Consider the following 18,400-nt stretch of genomic DNA (forward strand, 5'->3'; position numbering starts at 1 on the left):
AAAAAAAAAAAGAATAACCAAGGAGAGTCTGAAAACTGTAACTGTGGGGAGATGGTGAACACAAGTAACAAAATATTACAAGGCTGTAATAACCATTAATTTTAAAAACAATAATTAGCAGGGTAAAATTATCAGTAGCAATAGGCTAACAAATCTGTCTCAGGTACACAAATCTCTTTACCAATTCTGCCTTAAAAGATCCAACTTGAACCAAAAAGCAAGTAAATTTTAAAGAAGAAGAAAAATAGCAATAGGAAAATCATTTTGTGTTTTACCTTATACCACTTTAGGGAATCCAAAACACAACTCTGTGGGAAGTTCAGATGACAGGTAAGGCTGTCGTCCCTTCCAGCATGTAATATTTGTCTGTATTCATCCGATAAAATCAGCTGGCCATTTCCAGAAACACCACACCAGTATTTTCTTAATACAGTGAGGTTTACGGGGATTCTGTGACAGGTGTTTGTGCTGCTGTAAGAAAATGACAAATTGAAACCTCAAAAACTCAAACAACCACAAATCAAATGAAGCTGTGCATCTTCCAATCTTGCCAAATCATCAAGATACCGTGCAAATGCCCTACCTCAGCCAAGGCAGGATGCGTCTCAGAAATCATTAATTACAAAAGAAAAGAAAATAGTTCTATTGTGGAAATGCAGGACCACACCATGGCCAAGGGATCAGGCTGAACAGCACCAGTGAGGGGCAAATGGACACCGTGAGCCTCGGGGTGTGTTGTCCGAAGAGGACACAAACGATTTAACGTGGTACTCCAGCCGAGAAGGTTCAACCTCAACCTACGCGTGAAGAAATATCTGGCAAACCCAAATTAAGGGCTAGTATATAAAATAATCGCCTGTACTCCTTAAAAATGTCAATGTCGTGAAGAACAGATGGAGGAACTATTCCAGATGAAAAGAGACTGAAAAGACATGACAGCCAAGTGCAATTCATGAGGCCAGATTGGACCCTCTCCCGGAAAGGAAAGAAAAAAATTATAAAGAAAAATCGAGACAATTGACAAAATTAGCGTATGAATGGGGAATTAGATAAAAATATTGCATGATGGGTAGGATAACTATACTGTGATTATGTACAAGAATATTCTTGTTGATAGCAAATAGCACATTGAATTACTCCAGGCTAAGGATGCATACAACTCAAAATTTGGAGAAATCCCCAAAAACTATTTTGGAAAAAATGGTTTAGAAAAAACTATTGCATGTAAATATACATATAGAGTTGACCCTTGACCAACTCAGTCGTTAGGGGCATCACCGGATCCCTTGCGCTGTTGAAGATCCGCATAGAACTTTTGACTCCCCTGAAACTGAACTCCTAATAGCCCACCATTGACCGGAAGCCTTACTGATTACATAAACAGTGGATTAACACATATTCTGTATGTTATGTGTATTATATACTGTATTCTTAAATAAAGTAAGCTAGAGGAAGAAAATGTTAAAACCATAAGGAAGAGAAAATACATTTATAGTAATGTACTGTATTTATCAAAAAATATCTGTGTATAAATGGCCCTGTGAACCTCAAACCCATGTTGTTCAAGGGTCAGTTGCATATGGAGAGAGAGAGAGAATTATAAGGTAAATGTGGCAAAACGTTAAATAAGAGGAATCTAGATAAAAGGTAGATGGGACTTTTTTATACTATTCTTGCGAATTTTGTGTGAATTTGAAATTACTTCAAAGTAAAAATACACAATTTACTAGGTATGTATCATCTCTGTATGTTAAAGATTTGTGAGAATTCACATTTATTTCATGACGGATAGCATCTATGTCTACCTTCTATGAAAGGTTATCTTTCCCTGTTTACAGCTCCCAGATTTAAGTATTTCAAATCCAGCCTAGACATCCGGATGGAATTTGTGTGCGGTACAATCTCCCCCCTCTTACTTCATAACCTAGAGTCACACAAGACAGCAGACCACCACAAGACGTCAGCACCTGGGAAGGAGTCAGGAAATAGGGGCTCATGACCTCTCCCATTTCTGTAACACTGACAGGCAGAGGCAAAGACCACAGAGACAAAGCAGCAGAGGGAGAGCACAACCACCCTCCTGGAGTACCTATCTCACACATCATCTCCACTAATTTTCCCTTCAACTCTATCAGGCTGACATTTTACAGATAGGAATATCAAGATTCCAATTTATTGAATAATTTGTTAAGGACGAGCACATCAGTAAGGGAGGGTAACAAAATTGAGGGCCTTAGGCAAAATTTATCCACGAATGTGTTTTATTTAAGCTACACACACAAAGCTTATTGAAAAGTTACACACACACACACACACACACACACAAACGCAATTTCCAGGTTCCCTTGAAAAACTGGAAAATGGACTTGAGCTGAATAGACCACTGCCTTTGGTGGGACAAATGCTTTCTGGCTCACCGCAGCCCCCACCAGGCTCAACTGTCTCCCACCAGATCTGTGCCACTCACCTACACTATTTCCTAGCACAGGGCTCATCATGGAGCCTGGAACATAGCTGATGCTGAGTCACTCAAGTTCCTATCACAGAGCCCTTACAAAAAGGTGCTCAAAGGAGGTTTATTCCTATCTGGTTGTGCCGCCTGTCACACACACTTCCCAAATTCCAAGAAAGAAGGTAGCAATAATATTGGGAGAAAGAGGTTTTTAAGCTGGCCTGGCTTGTGGCCTCATTCCAATGGGAAAAGATGCATCTCATGTTCCAACGACTGCTTTATAAGTCTGTTCTGTTTTAAAATATGTTCACTGGAAACCATCTGGTAACAATTATAAAACTGTATTTTATTCTTCTCCCTGAATTTTCTACGTTTATTAAGAGTTTATTAAGAATTTTCCTAGAAGAATTGTATATGTATATAACTGTAACATTATATATTTTTACATATATATATATATATATATATATATATATATATATATATATATGACAGACAGAGAGAGAGAGTTCTATTTTAAATGAGAAACTTACTTTATAACACATTGGTAGATCCCAGAGTCCTCCTGTGTCAGGGGGAGAAACAAAATCCAGTTTTGCTCCTGGTGAATTCTAGACTGTGTGTTTTTGGATATTGGGATTTTGTTAGGATATTTATACCATGTCACACGTACTTTCCCAGATGTTAGTGGCGGGTGCGTACAGTTAAAAGCAAAAGGCTGGCCTGCTGAAGGTGCCTCGTTTTGCATACTAACATCCTTGCATGCATCTAGGGAAAGAAAGGGGGGAAATCATGAAAGAGAACTCTAGCGTTACTGATTATTAGTTTTAACAAATGCCTCTTTAATTTTCTATCCAACTTAAAATTTTACTGGAGAGTTTTCTCAGTGTGGGAGTTCCCTAAAATAGTCTGCTGATTTGAAAGCATAACTGGAAGTCCTTCAAATGTGTTCATAAAACACACTGACTCATCCTCCCCATTTGGAATGGTTTCTCTCTGTCCATTCTTTTCTAAGACCCTGAATCCCTTCATCCTCCTCCTTCAGAGTAAACGTTCCTATTCCAAGCCCTCCTTGTCCCATTGCTTTCTGCTCTGCCACCCAGCTATTTCACTCTGTCTTCACTAAAAGGTGTAAGTATACCATCCCAAAAAGGACTGTTGAAAAAAATCTGCTCATTTTAAAGTTCGTTTCTACTGAATTGCTTTGAAGAAACTGTTTCTTCTTAGAAGAAATCTGCTGTGTTGATGGTTTCTGTGTTTTTACCCTGGGTCATAAAATGACCCTCTGTCATATAAAATAGTATTATATCCATTTGAGCATTTTGACTCAAGACTTCCAAATTTGCCTATTCCCCCACCCCCATCCCCACCAAAGTCATCTCAAAACTCAAACGTGACACTGGGGCTGAGCATCAGATGTTGGGAACTGAAACTTGCTGTTTCCGCATTCGGACGGAATTCTGCCTGGTCCCCTAGGGTAAGTGTAACCACAAGGCTCGGGTGTCATGCGATCTCCCAGGGGTCTGCACAGGGGCTCTCGCAGAGCCACAGGGAGGCAGGTAGGAGAGGGTGGCCTCCGAGGCAGCCGAACATACCTGCTCTGACAAAGGGTGGAAGCGCGAGGGACACTCCGCAGAGCACCAAGGCCAGCATCCCCCTGTTGGGCTACCAGGAAGAGAGAAGGTGGGAGGGGATGGGGCACAGCGGCGACAATGAATCTCAGAGATCCTAACCCAGGCCCCTGGCCTTCCCTTTCTTCGTGGGGAGCCCTCCAACTCTGGCCCCACATTAGCCCGACGTGCCCCCAAAGACTCCCGCCTCCCCGCCCGAACCTCCTGAATCCCGGCTGGAAGAGGGATCAGAGGGAGGGGTTGGGAGGTCCGGGGCCCGGGGACAGAAAGTCATGGTAGGGTGGCAGCAGGAGGGAGGCCCCCAGCCCCCGGGATGCGCCGTCGCCCCTGTCTGGCAGCGAGGCAGGGTCTGCGTCCTGCGCCCGGTGGGAGACACGCCACCCACCCCGGATCCCCACCTGCGCGTCGTCGCGCGTAGCCTCCCCTGCGCGTCCTTAGCCTCGGGGTCCCCCTGGGCCCGGCGGTCCAAACGGAGCCCCACCACCGGCTCACCTGGGAGAAGCCCTCTTAGGCCGACCTGGCAAAGGCCGGCAGGAAAGAGAGAGGAAGCCGGAGCGCCGCCGGACCGGCAGGTATAGACGGGAGCTGCACGCCTTCGCCCAGAGACGGAACCCGCTCCCCCAAGGTCGCCCAGCCGGCCCGGGGGTGCCCCGGCGTCCCGATCTCCAGCCTCCGGGTCGGTCGCGCACATGTTTGCCAGCCACCTCTTTCCCTCCACACCTTTCCGGGGGTCGGGGTCCCACCCGCTTGGCTCAGCCGCACACTCCCAACCGGCGCCTACCTGCCCGACGGGACTGGAGCGCGCAGGATCTTGGAAAGTGGAGAATCCAGCGCACAGGCACCGAACCCAGGTGAGGCGTTTCCATACCACGCTACTTCCTTGCCACCGTGGGCAGGGCAGGCCTACCTTCCCCCAGGGGTTGCGTAGGAAGGAACGGTGGCATCACACTAAGAAGTGGGTTTAAAGGCGTGTTACCTGATTTTCTGGCAGCTAACACGTCTTTCATGGGCAGTCATGTCTGCTTAAATCTATTCCAAATTATCCCCGTAAACGAATTCTTTCCTTTCCAAACCTCATCTGAGCAGTGATTACATGCCCTTCTTGGCCTATGTAGAATGCCCCCAAGTGGCTTCCAAGGAATAGCCTTTATCTGCCTGAGTCGTGCTGTCAACTTCTGTAGAGCAGACATCCCAGTGTGATCCTGAACTACCTGGAGCACGAAGTCTGGTCCTGTCTGATTTTCCAAATAAGATGATATCAAACAGGACTGTTGCGCTAGCCCTCAGAAAACACCCCCAGAGAGATCCCCCTGAGGGGCGCTGGGACTTAGAAAATATATATAAAATGTCATCTCCATTCAGCAGATTCCCAGCCAAGCTCTATCTGGTGGTCTTTGTGGTTTTAGAGACAGTGGGGGGGGGGGGGGGCAACCAGAGGAACAGGCCAGGAGTTCAGTATCTGCATTGCCAGCAGCGCTTTCTGTGACGGCCGAGGCCAGTGGATTGTTTGCACATTTCTTCAGTCTTAAACATTATTGAGGATTCCAAAGTGCTTGTTTATGTGGGTTATGTCTGTCAATAGTTACTATATTAGAAATTAAAATGGAGAGCATGTAAAACATTTATGTTCTTATTTATTTTAAATAACAACAATAAACTTAACATAAATGTTAGCATAAATAGCGTACATCTTATGAAAAATAACTGAACTTTCCAAAACAAACAAAATTATTGAGAAAAGTTATATTGTTCTACGTACTACCACATACCCCTACTTAGTGTTTGCAAATCTCTTTGGTGTGTGACCTAATAAAAGACAATTGGATTCCCATACCTTCTTCTCTATCAAATCCCTTAGGATGTAACATGCTGGGCAGCCTCTGAAAAAGTCCGCTATACTCAGCGGATAGAATGAGAATTTAAAAGATAAATAAGGTCTGAGTATTATTGTGAAATCAAAACGATTTCACAGATCTTGGGGACCCTTAGGGCTCTCACACTTTGAGGACCCCTTTGCTAAGCTATAAATGGAGATCTTTATTACTTTTCCCTAACATCAGCATTAAATGAGGTTCCTCTGTACATACACATTTTGCAAGCCTCAGCCCCACCCAAAACAAAACAAAGGTGTTATTATGAAAACCATCAGGTGACTCACATACAGAACTACTATAAGCAGTGTTAAAAGTTATTTCCAAATTTTTCTTAATTTTCATTGTCTGTTTCAGGTTTCTACCTTATGAACAAATTTGGACCGTATCTTATTTTTTTATCGTTTGAATATAGGTGTGAGGGCCAAGTCCAATCAGTATAGTTGCCCCAAAGCTTATGAAGTTTCAACGAGCCACCCCAGCCTCCCGGCAGCACCTCCTGTGGGACATTTCTGGTATTTCCTTTTACTGGTGAGGCTCTGGACCGGAAACTTAAGACTTTGAAGGATGTTTTCTATGCCAAGTGTGTTTCCTGATACAGGGAGAGCAAACCACATGGCTTTGAAGGCAGAACTGATGGGGGGCAGAGGTGGGGCGGGATTATAAACTTCATAATTAAAAACAACAGAAAACCAAAACATTATTGCAGGCTCTCAATTACCTTAAAAATTTGGAGAAACCTGATAACATTGTTTGCTAATGAGAAAAGGGGAGGAAGAAATTAAAACAATTTATTCATGGAGCTTCGAGGCTTGCTTTGTTATAGTCATGAGAAAATTGCTGTTTTATGCAGGAACTTCCTGAATTCAATCACTTTATTCTTCTTCTCTGATTTTCACATTTAAAATTTTCCTTTTAAATGTGCATCATGCAATAGTTAACAGCTAAGTAATTCAAAACAAGTCATAAGTCATGGGAGCAAGACCCAGCCTCAGAAATCACAATGACCAAGTTTCCTGTATATGTGTTTCTCCCACCACCCAAACTCATTATCCTCTTTAGTGCTTACCTTTCTGATCAGTGTGTGTGTGTGTGTGTGTGTGTCCCTTAAGCAATATAAAATATGATATGCAAATATTTTGAGAAGTATAGTTCTAGTTCATGCAAGGCCACTACTGTATGGATATTCCATTGTATTAATGTACTGCAACTTATGTATCCATCTCCTTTGGACATTGTTTCAAATTTATATTTGCTCTTAAAAATAATGTTGTGGTTGGGCGCCTGGGTGGCCCAGTCAGTTAAGCGTCAGACTCTTGACTTTGGCTTAGGTCATATCTCAGGGTTGGGAGACAGGCTCCACACTGGGCATGGAGCCTGTTTAAGATTCCTTCTTCCTTTCCCTGCACCCCACTTCCTCTAAAAAAAAAATAGTGCTGCAGTAAAGATTTTTGTAATGTTCTCTTGTGTGGATTTTTGAGAGGTTATCTAGGGAGTAAAATTGCAGCATCTTTGGGTAGGTGTATCTTTGACTATATTAGAAAAATCCCTCATTTTCTCCACATTAGCATCTTTTAGAGGATAAGAGTTTCATCCTTTCATGTTCTTGTCAATATTTGGTAATGTCAGACAGACTTTTCCATGTTGCCAGTTTCGCCAGCCCAGTGATGCAGAAAGCTATCTTGTGATCTTGTGATTTTACTTTACATTTCTCTAATTACTGGTAAGATGGGACATCTTTGCCTATGTTCATTAGCCATGTGTGTGTGTTTCTGTGATATTTCCTTTTGTGTATTGCCCTTTTACCCACCTGGTTGTTTATCTTCATCTTGTCCATTTGCAGAGAGCTCATTAAGTCCTACCTCTGATGTCTCCTGTAGTTGCCTTCAAAGGGAGGCACAGATGTATCTCGCTGCCCTGTCCCTGCCTGGGAATTCAAACACCAGCGGTGCCCCTGATCTATAGAATAGGGATGATTAGACCCACTCTGCAGAGATGACGTTTGTAAAAACCTCCTTGCTGAGTTCCTGACAGCAACAGATGTTTGATGAGCATGCAGTTTATCCTCATCCTCCCACTGACTCCTCCTCCTCACAGTCTTTCCCAACTGCAGACATTTTTGCAATGGGAACATTCTGGGAAGTTTATGCCATTAGGCACAAGCCTTGGGTAATGGACTCTTTCCAATTGTTTTGTTTGGCTGTTTTGTTTTGTTTGTTTGTTTTATGAAGTGAAAGAATCCCTCCACAGATTCATTGCCTCATCCTACAAGCAGGGGTAAAGCAACAATCTATGGATGATGGAGGCATTGCTGAGTTCAGCTTGGTTGAATTTTACCTTCAATCCTCAGACAATGATGTGATGCAGCTACCTAAGAGTAGCAGGGCAATGATTTTTATTAAAGGTCTCATATATGAATGCACACTTTATATAATGTGCAGTGGCTTTTCTGTGTTCTAGTTAAATATCTGATAGTTTCCCACTGAATGGAACCTGCATGTAAAGTTTCTCAGTGAAAATGAAGCAGAAATATGTTCACGTGTAATGGACAAATGCTCTGAAACCCAGGTTAGGCTGGAGTGAGGGGGTGGAGGTTCTGCCCAGATCTTTATATCTTTAAGGTTCTTACATTCTCACATTTGTCCTCTCTGGGAGACTTGAAATCTACACGAGCAATGCTGTGGCAGGCTTTTGTTGCTGGGATGACGTGAACTTCCAGAGACGGAAGAAGCAGCAGGGAGACAGCCTTTGGTTTCCTGAGGTCCCGTGCCTGCCCTCTCCCCCAAGCCCCATGATCAGCTGTTTCGCTCACTTGCTGAGTATTCACACCACCCCCACTGTGCACCGGAAGACATCCTGAGTGCTGGAAACAGCTGTAGAGAAGACGACAGATCCTCTCAGAGCTTACAGTCCAGTGGCTGGTGTGTGGAGTGGGGGGACAATAGGTATGGGAGAATCACTGAGTAAGAGATGGTTTCAAGCTGGTGAGAACCAGAGAGGATATGAAATATGATGAAATGACAGAACGTTGGGAAAGGCTTCACTAAGGAAGGGACCCCGTAGCTGAGACCCGAGTGATGACAAGTAGCCCACCCAGGTAGCTATCGGGGGAGAGACTTCTCCTTCTAGTAGGGACAGCTAGTATAAAATCTCTGAAGGAGGAGAGTGTTTGCACATTTCGAGATAACACAGATGAAGCCAGTGTGACCTGAATAGAGTGAATCAACAGGAACCCTGGGTAAAAGAAGTCACAGAGTAGGCTGGAGCTAGACCATACACAGGCCCATAGGCAATAAAAAGAAGGTTAGATTTTATTCTAGGTAAAATTAAAAGCTATTAGAAGGTCCAAAGCAGAAAAGAGATATAATCTTATTTACATTTCTTAAATGTCATGTTGATCATCAAAAGCCCATCAAAATGACTGAAATTATAAAAACTGACGCTACTAAGTGTTGACAAGGATGTGGGACAACAGGAGCTGTTGCCTACTCTTGGTGGGAGCACAAACTGGCATGACTACTTAGGAAAACTATTTGGTACTATTTTCTGAAGCTAAGTCAGCAAATCCACTTTGAGGGATACTCCAAATAGAAATGCATGCATATGTTCACAAAAGAGACATTTGCCAGAATATTCACAGCAGTGGTATTTATAACAGTCAAAAACTGGAAATTACCTAAATGCCCATCAACAATAGAACAGGTAAAACAGGTGTGGTAGATTCACATAATGAAATACTGGAGAGCCATGAGGGGGAACTACACACAAATACAGGCAGCAACATGGATGAATCTCACAGATGAATCTCATATATATATATACATATATATACATACATATATATATATGTATGTATATATATATATAATATCAAGCAAAAGAAAATAGATTTTAAAAAAGACATCATGCTACCTGACTCCACTTACATAAATTTCAAAACCAGGAAAAATTAATCTATGCTGTTGAAAGTCAGAATGGTGGTTCCCCTAGAGGCAGGGGCTGTAAGTGTCTTGAGGGGGCACATGATGGAGATGTCCCAGTGCTGGGCATCTTCCTTTCTTGATTTAGATGCTGGCAGCATGGATATATTGTGTCTGTGAAACTTCATGGAGCTGTTCCCGTATGTTCTCTTTTCCAAATGTAGGCTATACTTCAATGAAAAAGCAAAGAAAATTTACTCGGGATGCTGTATGAAGAATTGGTTATGAGGAGCGGGGTAGCAAGAGGAGAAACATGGCTCCAGGTAGGAGGCTACCGGAGTACACCAAAGAAGAGGTGATGTGGCTAGGTCTAGGTCTATGTTGGTAGAAATGAACACATGGGGACCCATTTGGGGGTACATTTGAATGTCTCTCTGTTCTTTCTCAATTTCAGTCTATCTTCAGTCTGATTCAGAGAATCACAAAATCACAGGGTTGGAATAGAACCTACAGTTTGGCTGTCTCTTGGGTAGAGTATTAAGCACCCTCCTATACATGGGGCACCACATGGTGCAATCATCAACACTTTTAAGCCCTCACAATTTAAGGACTTTTATGTTATACACCCACACACGCACACAATCATAGCAGCATCCCCCACACCCGCCCAGCACCAGTTGATTTGGCTCAGGCATAGCCCCCAACTAGAGACACCTGCTATACGTCACCTGGTTTAATCTCACATCTGGTGTTTGGATTTCTTCATATCCCTGCTTAGCTTAGACTGGGAGGAATTCATTCTCTCTAAGGCAGTCCATTCCAAATTGTAGGCCTACTAGCAAATCAATCCTTCTGAGTGGGAGGAGGAAATCTCATCCACTTAGGGTTATACCCTTTGGGTCGATAGAAAGAAGAACCTAGTCTTCCACATTGCCACACATCTAATGTTGCTGATGTTCCTACAACGATCCTCCTCTCTGGACCAAGTACCTGACATCAGAGACTCCACCAGGCCACAAGGCCACTCAGCTGCTGGCTTGTCTCCTGGCCTCTGAAACATGGAGGACGTGGGACCTTCATCGCTGCAATTCTAAATGTTAGACTTGTTTCGATATAACCTCTGCTCTGGCTGGACTTGTATGCTATTTTGCCCCCACATTGCTCATTCATTCATTCTAGAATTATTGTACACGAACATCCTAAATATTTTTTTCACTTTTGTTGCTGCTAAGCCATCTTATCTGCACCTGTGCTTACACACTTCCTTTATTGAAGTGAAGGGTCTTACATTTATCCCTAGTCAATGTCATCTGTTAACAGTGGTTGGTTAAAAAGATCATGTATCTGGGAGCCGGAACATCTGGGCTATATTCTCAGCCCTCTTGCTGATTAGCTGAGAGTCTTAATGAATTTGCGGGTAAGGATCGCCCCCCAGGAACTGTCAATGCCAAGTGAAACTTTTGACTTCACTGTTTAACTTACAAAGAAATATTTATCACAAAGGATACCCTTTTTGTCTATCAAGTTGATGAGGATTTAAAAATGAGTATTTTCAGTGCCACATACTTCCTGTGGGAAGGCAGAACAAATGTCTCTATGAAATTCAATTAGTGAAGAACCTGAAAAGGTCCAGTGCCCTCTGGCCCACCAATTCTAGGAATCTCTGCTAAGCAAATAATGAAGGAAGTGGACAAAGATATTTAGGCAACGTTGACTATTTCATTTTCACAACCAATGGCTAAAAACTGGAAATAGTCTAGATGTCCAAACAAAGCAGTAAAGCTAAATTATGGACCGTCCATTTGATAGGCTTAATCATCACTCATCTCATAGACCACATCTCAAATAATAGTAATGTGGGCAAATATTTTTACTAAGTTAAAAAAAGTTGGGGATTAAACTGCACATATTAAATGATCTCAGTTACTTCAGTAGGAAAACGATAAAATCTTAGTAATTAAGGGTGCCTGGTTGGCTCAGTTGGTTAAGCATCTGCCTTCAGCTCAGGTCATGATCCCAGAGTCCTGGGATCAAGTCCTGGGATCCATCCCCCCGCTCATGCTAATTCTCTCCCTCTCTCGTACTCTCTCTCTCAAATAAATAAATAAAATCTTTGTTTAAAATGTTAGTAATTATTTTTTTAAGATTGTAATTATTTATTTGTCAGAGAGAGAACACAAGCAGGGGGAATAGCAGGCAGAGGGAGAAGCAGGCTCCCTGCTGAGCAAGGAGCCTGTTGTGGGGCTCGATCCCAGGACCCTGGGATCATGACCTGAGCCAAAGGCAGGCACTTAACCAACTGAGCCACCCAGGCGTCCCATTAGTAATTATTTTTAAGTTGTAATGTTATGAGTGACTTTTTTCCTAGTTGTACTTTTCAGAAATTTTTACATTCTCTCAAACCAATATTGTTTCCATAATACAAAATGTTTTTTTAAATTCATTTAAGAAAAATGGTTCTAGGGCGCCTGGGTGGCTCAGTTGGTTAAGCGACTGCCTTCGGCTCGGGTCATGATCCCGGGGTCCTGGGATCAAGTCCCACATCGGGCTCCCGGCTCAGCAGGAGGCCTGCTTCTCCCTCTCCCACTCCCCCTGCTTGTGTTCCTGCTCTCGCTGTCTCTGTCTCTGTCAAATAAATAAATAAAATCTTTAAAAAAAAAAAAAAAGAAAAATGGTTCTAATACCATCAACTTGCAGAGGGATTACTATCCTCACTGGCTAGGCCTCCCTAAATTTTTACTCCCTAATTCCCCTGCATCATCATGTCTCCCAGCCAACATTTCTCAAATGTCCTCCCAACCAAAATCTCCAATAACTCCCTAATACCATCTCTGAATGATAAAGAGCAGATATTTTAGTCAGGGATTTAAGACCTTCTACAGTACGAGTTCATTTCCTGAAGTACTTTCTCTTCACACTCCTCTCTTTGGCTAGATTTAAGTGTTTTCTGATTCTGAAATGTTCTCAGCGTCTAGTATAATGTGAGGCACATAATTAGCACCTTTAAAACAATCCAAAAATAAACTTGAGAGCAAAAATAATTCCCCTACGTTTGGGAATTTGAGGGAGGACATGGAGTCCAATTTTAGGAAACAAGAAATCCGAAGAAGGCAGGATTACGGGATGTCCTCTAACAATAGTGTTCAAGCAGATGGCCACTGTGCACAGCCGTGAAGGCGACGAGAAGCTGGACTGTCTCAGGCCAAGCAGGACGAGTGACGTTAGAAGGCTGAGGAGAAAAAAAAGGAGCCACCGCCAGGCAGGATTGACCGCAGGGCAAAAGCGGAAATGGGTTCCCTCGGGAGCTGTTCCGCATGCAATGCCCCGCCCACCCCGGAAGTCCCGGGAGTCTCTCTCTCTCAGGATATATTTAGTGAAAGGAAAACCAGGGAACCCTGTGGAGTGGTATCAGTGCCGCTCGTCCCAGACCCAGAAGGGTGAACCAAGTGACACTTGGGATCACTTCCAGGTCAAAGGTTCTGAGAAAAACAAGCTTCACTGACTTTCACTCTGAGTAAATTAATGTCCCAATTCCCAGCACAGGCCTAGAGAAGTCAACAGCATCCTGTGCGTCTAGATTCAGGTGCTACAGGCTCAACTGGTCTCACAGCTACAAATCTCCGACTGCCGTGTTAATGTTGGGGCTGCAAGTTTGAGGTGAACACACAGGGCCTACGTGCTTTAATCAGCCAAAACCTGAGCAACATGTGTTAAGATGAACATGTTTTTTGTTTTGAAATGTTAATACTCACTTTGGATAGTGTTCTCTGTTTCCTGTAACTCTTCCTCTCCCTAAAACTAGTATGTGTGCGCGCGCACACACACACACACACACACTCATATAGGTTGTAAAATAAATGTTGGTAAACCAAAAGAAGGTCCCTCTTACCTATCTCCTTATGTACATTTTCATGTGTAATCTACTTTTCCTATTTTATGAATTTTGGCTAAAGTCGTGATCTATTTGTGTATCTTATCTTGGTGAAAAAGGAACCTTCCTCTCCCTCCACAACCAAAACCCCAGAATCTGAAAAAGATACATTTTGGATAAATGAATTTTGTTTGTTTTATCTGATCAAATGGTAAAATTTTTAAAAAATATATTTTGAGATTCTCTCTCAGATTCTGGACAGAGGCTTTCCACATGTAAAACCTCGAAACACAGGAAGTCCTATTTCACAGATGAGAAAACAGAGGTACAAAACAACCTTTGTAAACAAAGTGCTTTGTTCTAGCTTCAAAACTGTGACAGTACAGGAATTTATAACCAGGAATTTTTCCACCAGATAGCACCCCAACTGAGAAACATTTCCAAAGACCAAAAAGCAAACAAAAAACAAAGCAAAACAAAACCCTATTCTGGGCAAGTTATTTGGTAAAGAGAATAAAAATTCTCATGACAAAAAAAAAAAAAAACCCACTTTTAAATGGTTTTTTTTAATGGTTGTTAGCATTGACATTTTTGTTTGCTAAAATATATATTAACTGGTAAAATAACCAAAATCTGGTGAAAACTTTTCTGAATTTTTCCAGTGAGAAATTGTTTTCCGGATAGCTTTCTGGATAGCTTATCCTGAAATTTTCAGGAGTTCTTGCATTTTTTTCATTTTTATTGAAAAATCCTTCAGGAACGTGTGAAATCCCTTTCTTTAGAAACCAGACATCCCTTGAAATCCCCGGGGAAGCAGAGAGTCAGTGTGAATGAGCATCAGTCACCGGACCTCGGTGACACAGGAACGCCGGGACTGACGGGAGCAGGGCTCCTGGCCTCCAAGTCACACAGATTCATCTGAGCATTTGTACTTTATTCTTCTAATTGCTTGACTTCCCACCTCCCTCGGTGTCAGCTGCAACTTCTGGTTTGCAGATGCTCTTATGCAACTCCATTCTATTTGCAGATTCTAATACGACCAAGTTTATTCATAGATTGCTACTAACCAAGCTCCCATTTCCTGCGGATCTGCTGTATGCTAGGCACGGTGCCTGTCAGAATATACCTCATCTTTCTAATCCTTACATAGCTCTACGAAGGAGATATTATACCCAGTTTATAGGTGAGGAAACTGGGGCTCAAATCATTTGTCCAAGTCTGCACACCAAGGAGAAGGCAGGATCTAGGGTGGGCCCTCAGACTCCGAGCTGACTGCCTCCCCCAGGCCTGCTCCCCGGGTTCTGCCAGGGCCACCCGCTTGTGAGAACAGCTGTGAGGTCAGAACAGAGCCGCGTGGACGGTGCGGGCCTCTCTGATCCCTGGAGTTCATGAGCATTGCGAGCTTGCATCGTGGACACCATGTTTGCAGATTTCGTTCACTTCCTGGGTCAAAGGAGAAAATCAACGGAAACCTTTTGTAAAATGTGAGAAAGTCCATACAAATGTTGCCCTTATCTTTTTTTGGACTGGTAAAGGGTGAATAATTTTTTTAAAACCTCACATTTTAATCCATTTCAAAAGCAAGCAAACAAGTGGACTGCAGTTGAGGCTACAGATGGGATTCATGGCTCCTTGGTTGGCTAATGGCCTCTGAATTCCCCAGGCAGCACGGGGGTCCTCATCCTGTATCAGATGTGGGAGTGTGGCCCAGTGAGCCCAGGACAGGGCTGGTGCAGAAACAGATTTTCATGAGAATACTCAATACCAGGTTTTGCCAATTTTATTGGAAAATAAGTTCAGTCCATCGACCAGTGATATATGCTGTACATGGATCTGGAGTTTTACTATATAAAAATACTTGGTATCTGCTCACAATTGTACAAACAAGTTTCCAAAAACCCTTCATCATTAACCAGTAAAAATATAATTTATCAAAAACACCACTGGAAAAAAAATGGCTCAATACCTTTTCTTCTATCACAAATACACAAAGAGGGGTAGGAGAAGGAAAATACAAATTCTGCTAAGCCAGTTTTCACAACTGGAAGCGAAAGGCTTTGTTGGCAAACTTTCCTCCAAACACTTAGGCTGACCAAAAAAAAATCACCATCAGATAATGCAGTGAAATCTAATCAATGGGGAAGGCCTGAAAGGAAGAGCATAAAAGAGGTGTTCAGGGAAAACAATAAAACAAAGGAAGTGCCCAAAGAACTAGGAGTATAGCTCCTTCCTCCAGAATCCTCCACTGGGAAATGGGAGTGACACAGTGACATGCGCTTTCCTGTCGGGGCTCCTCCTGGCTCCGGGCACATCCCTTGACTCTTGTCCCTCCCTAAATTCCAGATGCAATGCCACTGGCAATTCCTGGTTGTTCTCCCCGCTCTTTACTTTCTGGCCAACTTTGCTGTAAGTCTAAGTTTCAGAATTGGCTTTCTTGGCACTACACACACAAGTGTATTTTATAGATGACAGACTAAAAATCATCAGCAAGCATCTGATAGGCCTTTTGGTCATGACAGCCCCACACCCCAGCCCTGTGTGTGCTGCCAAATAAAAATAAGGCACTTAAAAAAAAACAAAACAAAACCCGGCAGTTCCAAAACAGTGCAAATACTCAACGCTGCCAGATCGGATCCAAGAGAAAGCAGGTGGAAGGAGAACAGGCAGGGCATTCAACTCTGTTTTTGTTTGGCTCTGATCACTTTGGCGGGGAGGGGTGCAATATATACTGTATAAGTCTGTGTTCACCCATATCATTAAACATTAAAAATGTAAAAAAAAAAAAAATGGGGCAACTAGCACATGAACTTGGCTTTGCAGTTTTCCGGGGTTTCCGGGGTTGACTATCATCAAGTTTCAAAAAATACTTTCCTATACCAAAAAACCAACTTGCTTTCATTTTTAAGTCACTAAGAAATAATTACCTTTTGGGAAAGAATATATGAAAGCAGAAATGTTTTTCAGAAAACCTAACCATAATTTTTGTAAATTCCAACACTCAAAAGTTTAGAATTTGGTTTCTTAAATGAAAGCCTTCCTAGACTCAGCCACCATCCTAGAAAACAACCATTTCTTCTCACAAAAGTGCCAGGGGTAGGACTGAAGGGGGACATTTATTGACCTGAAGTCAAGTGTTCAAGACATTACATTCGAAGGCAGCAACACTGTTGTGAGCCCTAGGTCTGAGAGGACTAAGAACATAACTTTTAAAAAATAGGTCACTTGCTTTCTCTATAAAATTAGGATGATTGCAAAACTTAAATATGATAATCTGTGGACATTTTTCAACAAGAAAGCCCTACCCAAATCTATGTCAAGTGGGCAAATTACTTGTCAAGTCACCCGGACAAGGAGAGACACACCCCCCGGCTCCCCGGCATGGAGCAGGATTTCTGGTTCGAGGCAGAACAGCCTTCTCATAAAGTGACAGCCAACAGACTAAGTGCTATCAGACTCAGAGGAGACAGCTGGTGTCTTAGGGCAGTTTCTTGGGGAAATCTCTTAGAGAAACAGAGTTGGAGTAAACTTTGAATTTCATAAAACTCTGGTCGGCTGGAGAAAATTCAAGAAGGTATTCTGGTCAGAGGAGACAAGAAGGAGAAACAGAGATGAGGGAGCCCTAGGGGCGGGTGTGAAGTTGCACGAGGCTGACCTGAGAACTCACAGAGCAGGACAGTGAGGGGAACAGCTGTGCCGATGGACTGGGGGAATCTGGGGGCTTTAGCTCCTCAACCAGGAGAAACCCCACAGAGGTGTTTTAGTAAGAGCAGGAGGAGCTTAGAGCTGCACTTTATGATGGACAGCTAATCCGTGGGCCAGGTGTGTGACACAGAGGAAAGAGGAAGTGACTTGAAGTTGTCCTTCCCAAGAAGCCATGAGTCAAGTGGAACGCAGAAAAGGAAGGTAGAACAGAATGGTCATTCCAGGGGGTGTAAGCATGCAGAGCTGGATCAGGTCTCTGCTACTCCTGCTTTTGAAATTTCCTCTCTCCAGCAAAAAGCTAAGGTTATTTCAAAATCGTGCAATCCTGCAGGATCCCTTTTTTCACCGAAATGAGAATTTTAAAGGTCTGTAACATGAAACTCGGTCTTTGGAAACGGACAGCTGGCTGCTCAATGCGTATGGAAAGTGGGAAGCAAATGTAAAATTCTCCAATACTTCTACCCTCCTCTATGAAACACCAGTCTCACTTTGCCGGCAGCACTGCCAAGGAAAGCCAATTGGGGGGCCAGGGACCGGGCAATCCCCAGACTGGGCCACAGCCCCGCCCTTGGATTGTAGACAACTTCATAAAACCGTTTATAGGTGCTAAATATTTCCTGCTTGTTCTTCCCTCTCATTCGCGGTCCCGGTGCCTGTTTTCAGCAGTGCAAACATTCAGACGGGGCATCTGTTGCCTTCTAAAAGGATTTCCAAGCCCTCAGTTGTGAATTGCTCTGACCTGCTATCGTCACCACATTTTGCTCCCTTAACAATCTGATTCCAGATGACCTCAGGGATTAGGGACGCTACAGGTGCATTTTATGACTGTATATTCAGTGGGGGCACAGCCCAGCCCGCAATGCCCAAAGACAGGAGTCACCCAAGGAACTCTGGGCCAAGCTTCTCCCTGCTACCCGAGAGGCACCTGCACCTCCCTCTGCAGCGTTTTTTTA

General features: G+C 43.2%; 2 protein-coding genes across 3 annotated transcripts in view; both read right to left on the bottom strand.

The window, feature by feature from the left end:
• IL1RL2 (interleukin 1 receptor like 2) overlaps positions 1 to 4,967 on the bottom strand; it is a 38,740-nt gene extending 33,773 nt beyond the window's left edge. Inside the window, exons 1-4 of one of the 2 annotated variants that reach the window (XM_081833343.1) lie at positions 4,865 to 4,967; positions 4,048 to 4,117; positions 2,986 to 3,220; positions 276 to 471 (exon numbers count right to left, since the gene is read on the bottom strand). In XM_081833343.1, coding sequence (XP_081689469.1) covers positions 276 to 471; positions 2,986 to 3,220; positions 4,048 to 4,105 — 489 coding nt within the window. In that variant the 5' untranslated portion in view covers positions 4,106 to 4,117; positions 4,865 to 4,967. Of the gene's footprint in view, positions 1 to 275; positions 472 to 2,985; positions 3,221 to 4,047; positions 4,118 to 4,575 lie in introns of both variants that reach the window. The other variant, XM_031032491.2, reaches the window with a different exon arrangement.
• Positions 4,968 to 15,507: 10,540 nt separating this feature from the next.
• Positions 15,508 to 18,400, bottom strand: part of IL1R1 (interleukin 1 receptor type 1) — a 70,591-nt gene continuing 67,698 nt past the window's right edge. The window contains 1 exon segment of the mRNA XM_081833344.1: positions 15,508 to 18,399. Within this exon segment, the coding sequence (XP_081689470.1) occupies positions 18,358 to 18,399 (42 nt within the window). The 3' untranslated portion in view covers positions 15,508 to 18,357.

The sequence above is a fragment of the Leptonychotes weddellii genome, chromosome 10 (genome assembly GCF_054177405.1).
Source record: "Leptonychotes weddellii isolate Sample4059 chromosome 10, ASM5417740v2, whole genome shotgun sequence".
NCBI classification, from domain to species: domain Eukaryota; kingdom Metazoa; phylum Chordata; class Mammalia; order Carnivora; family Phocidae; genus Leptonychotes; species Leptonychotes weddellii.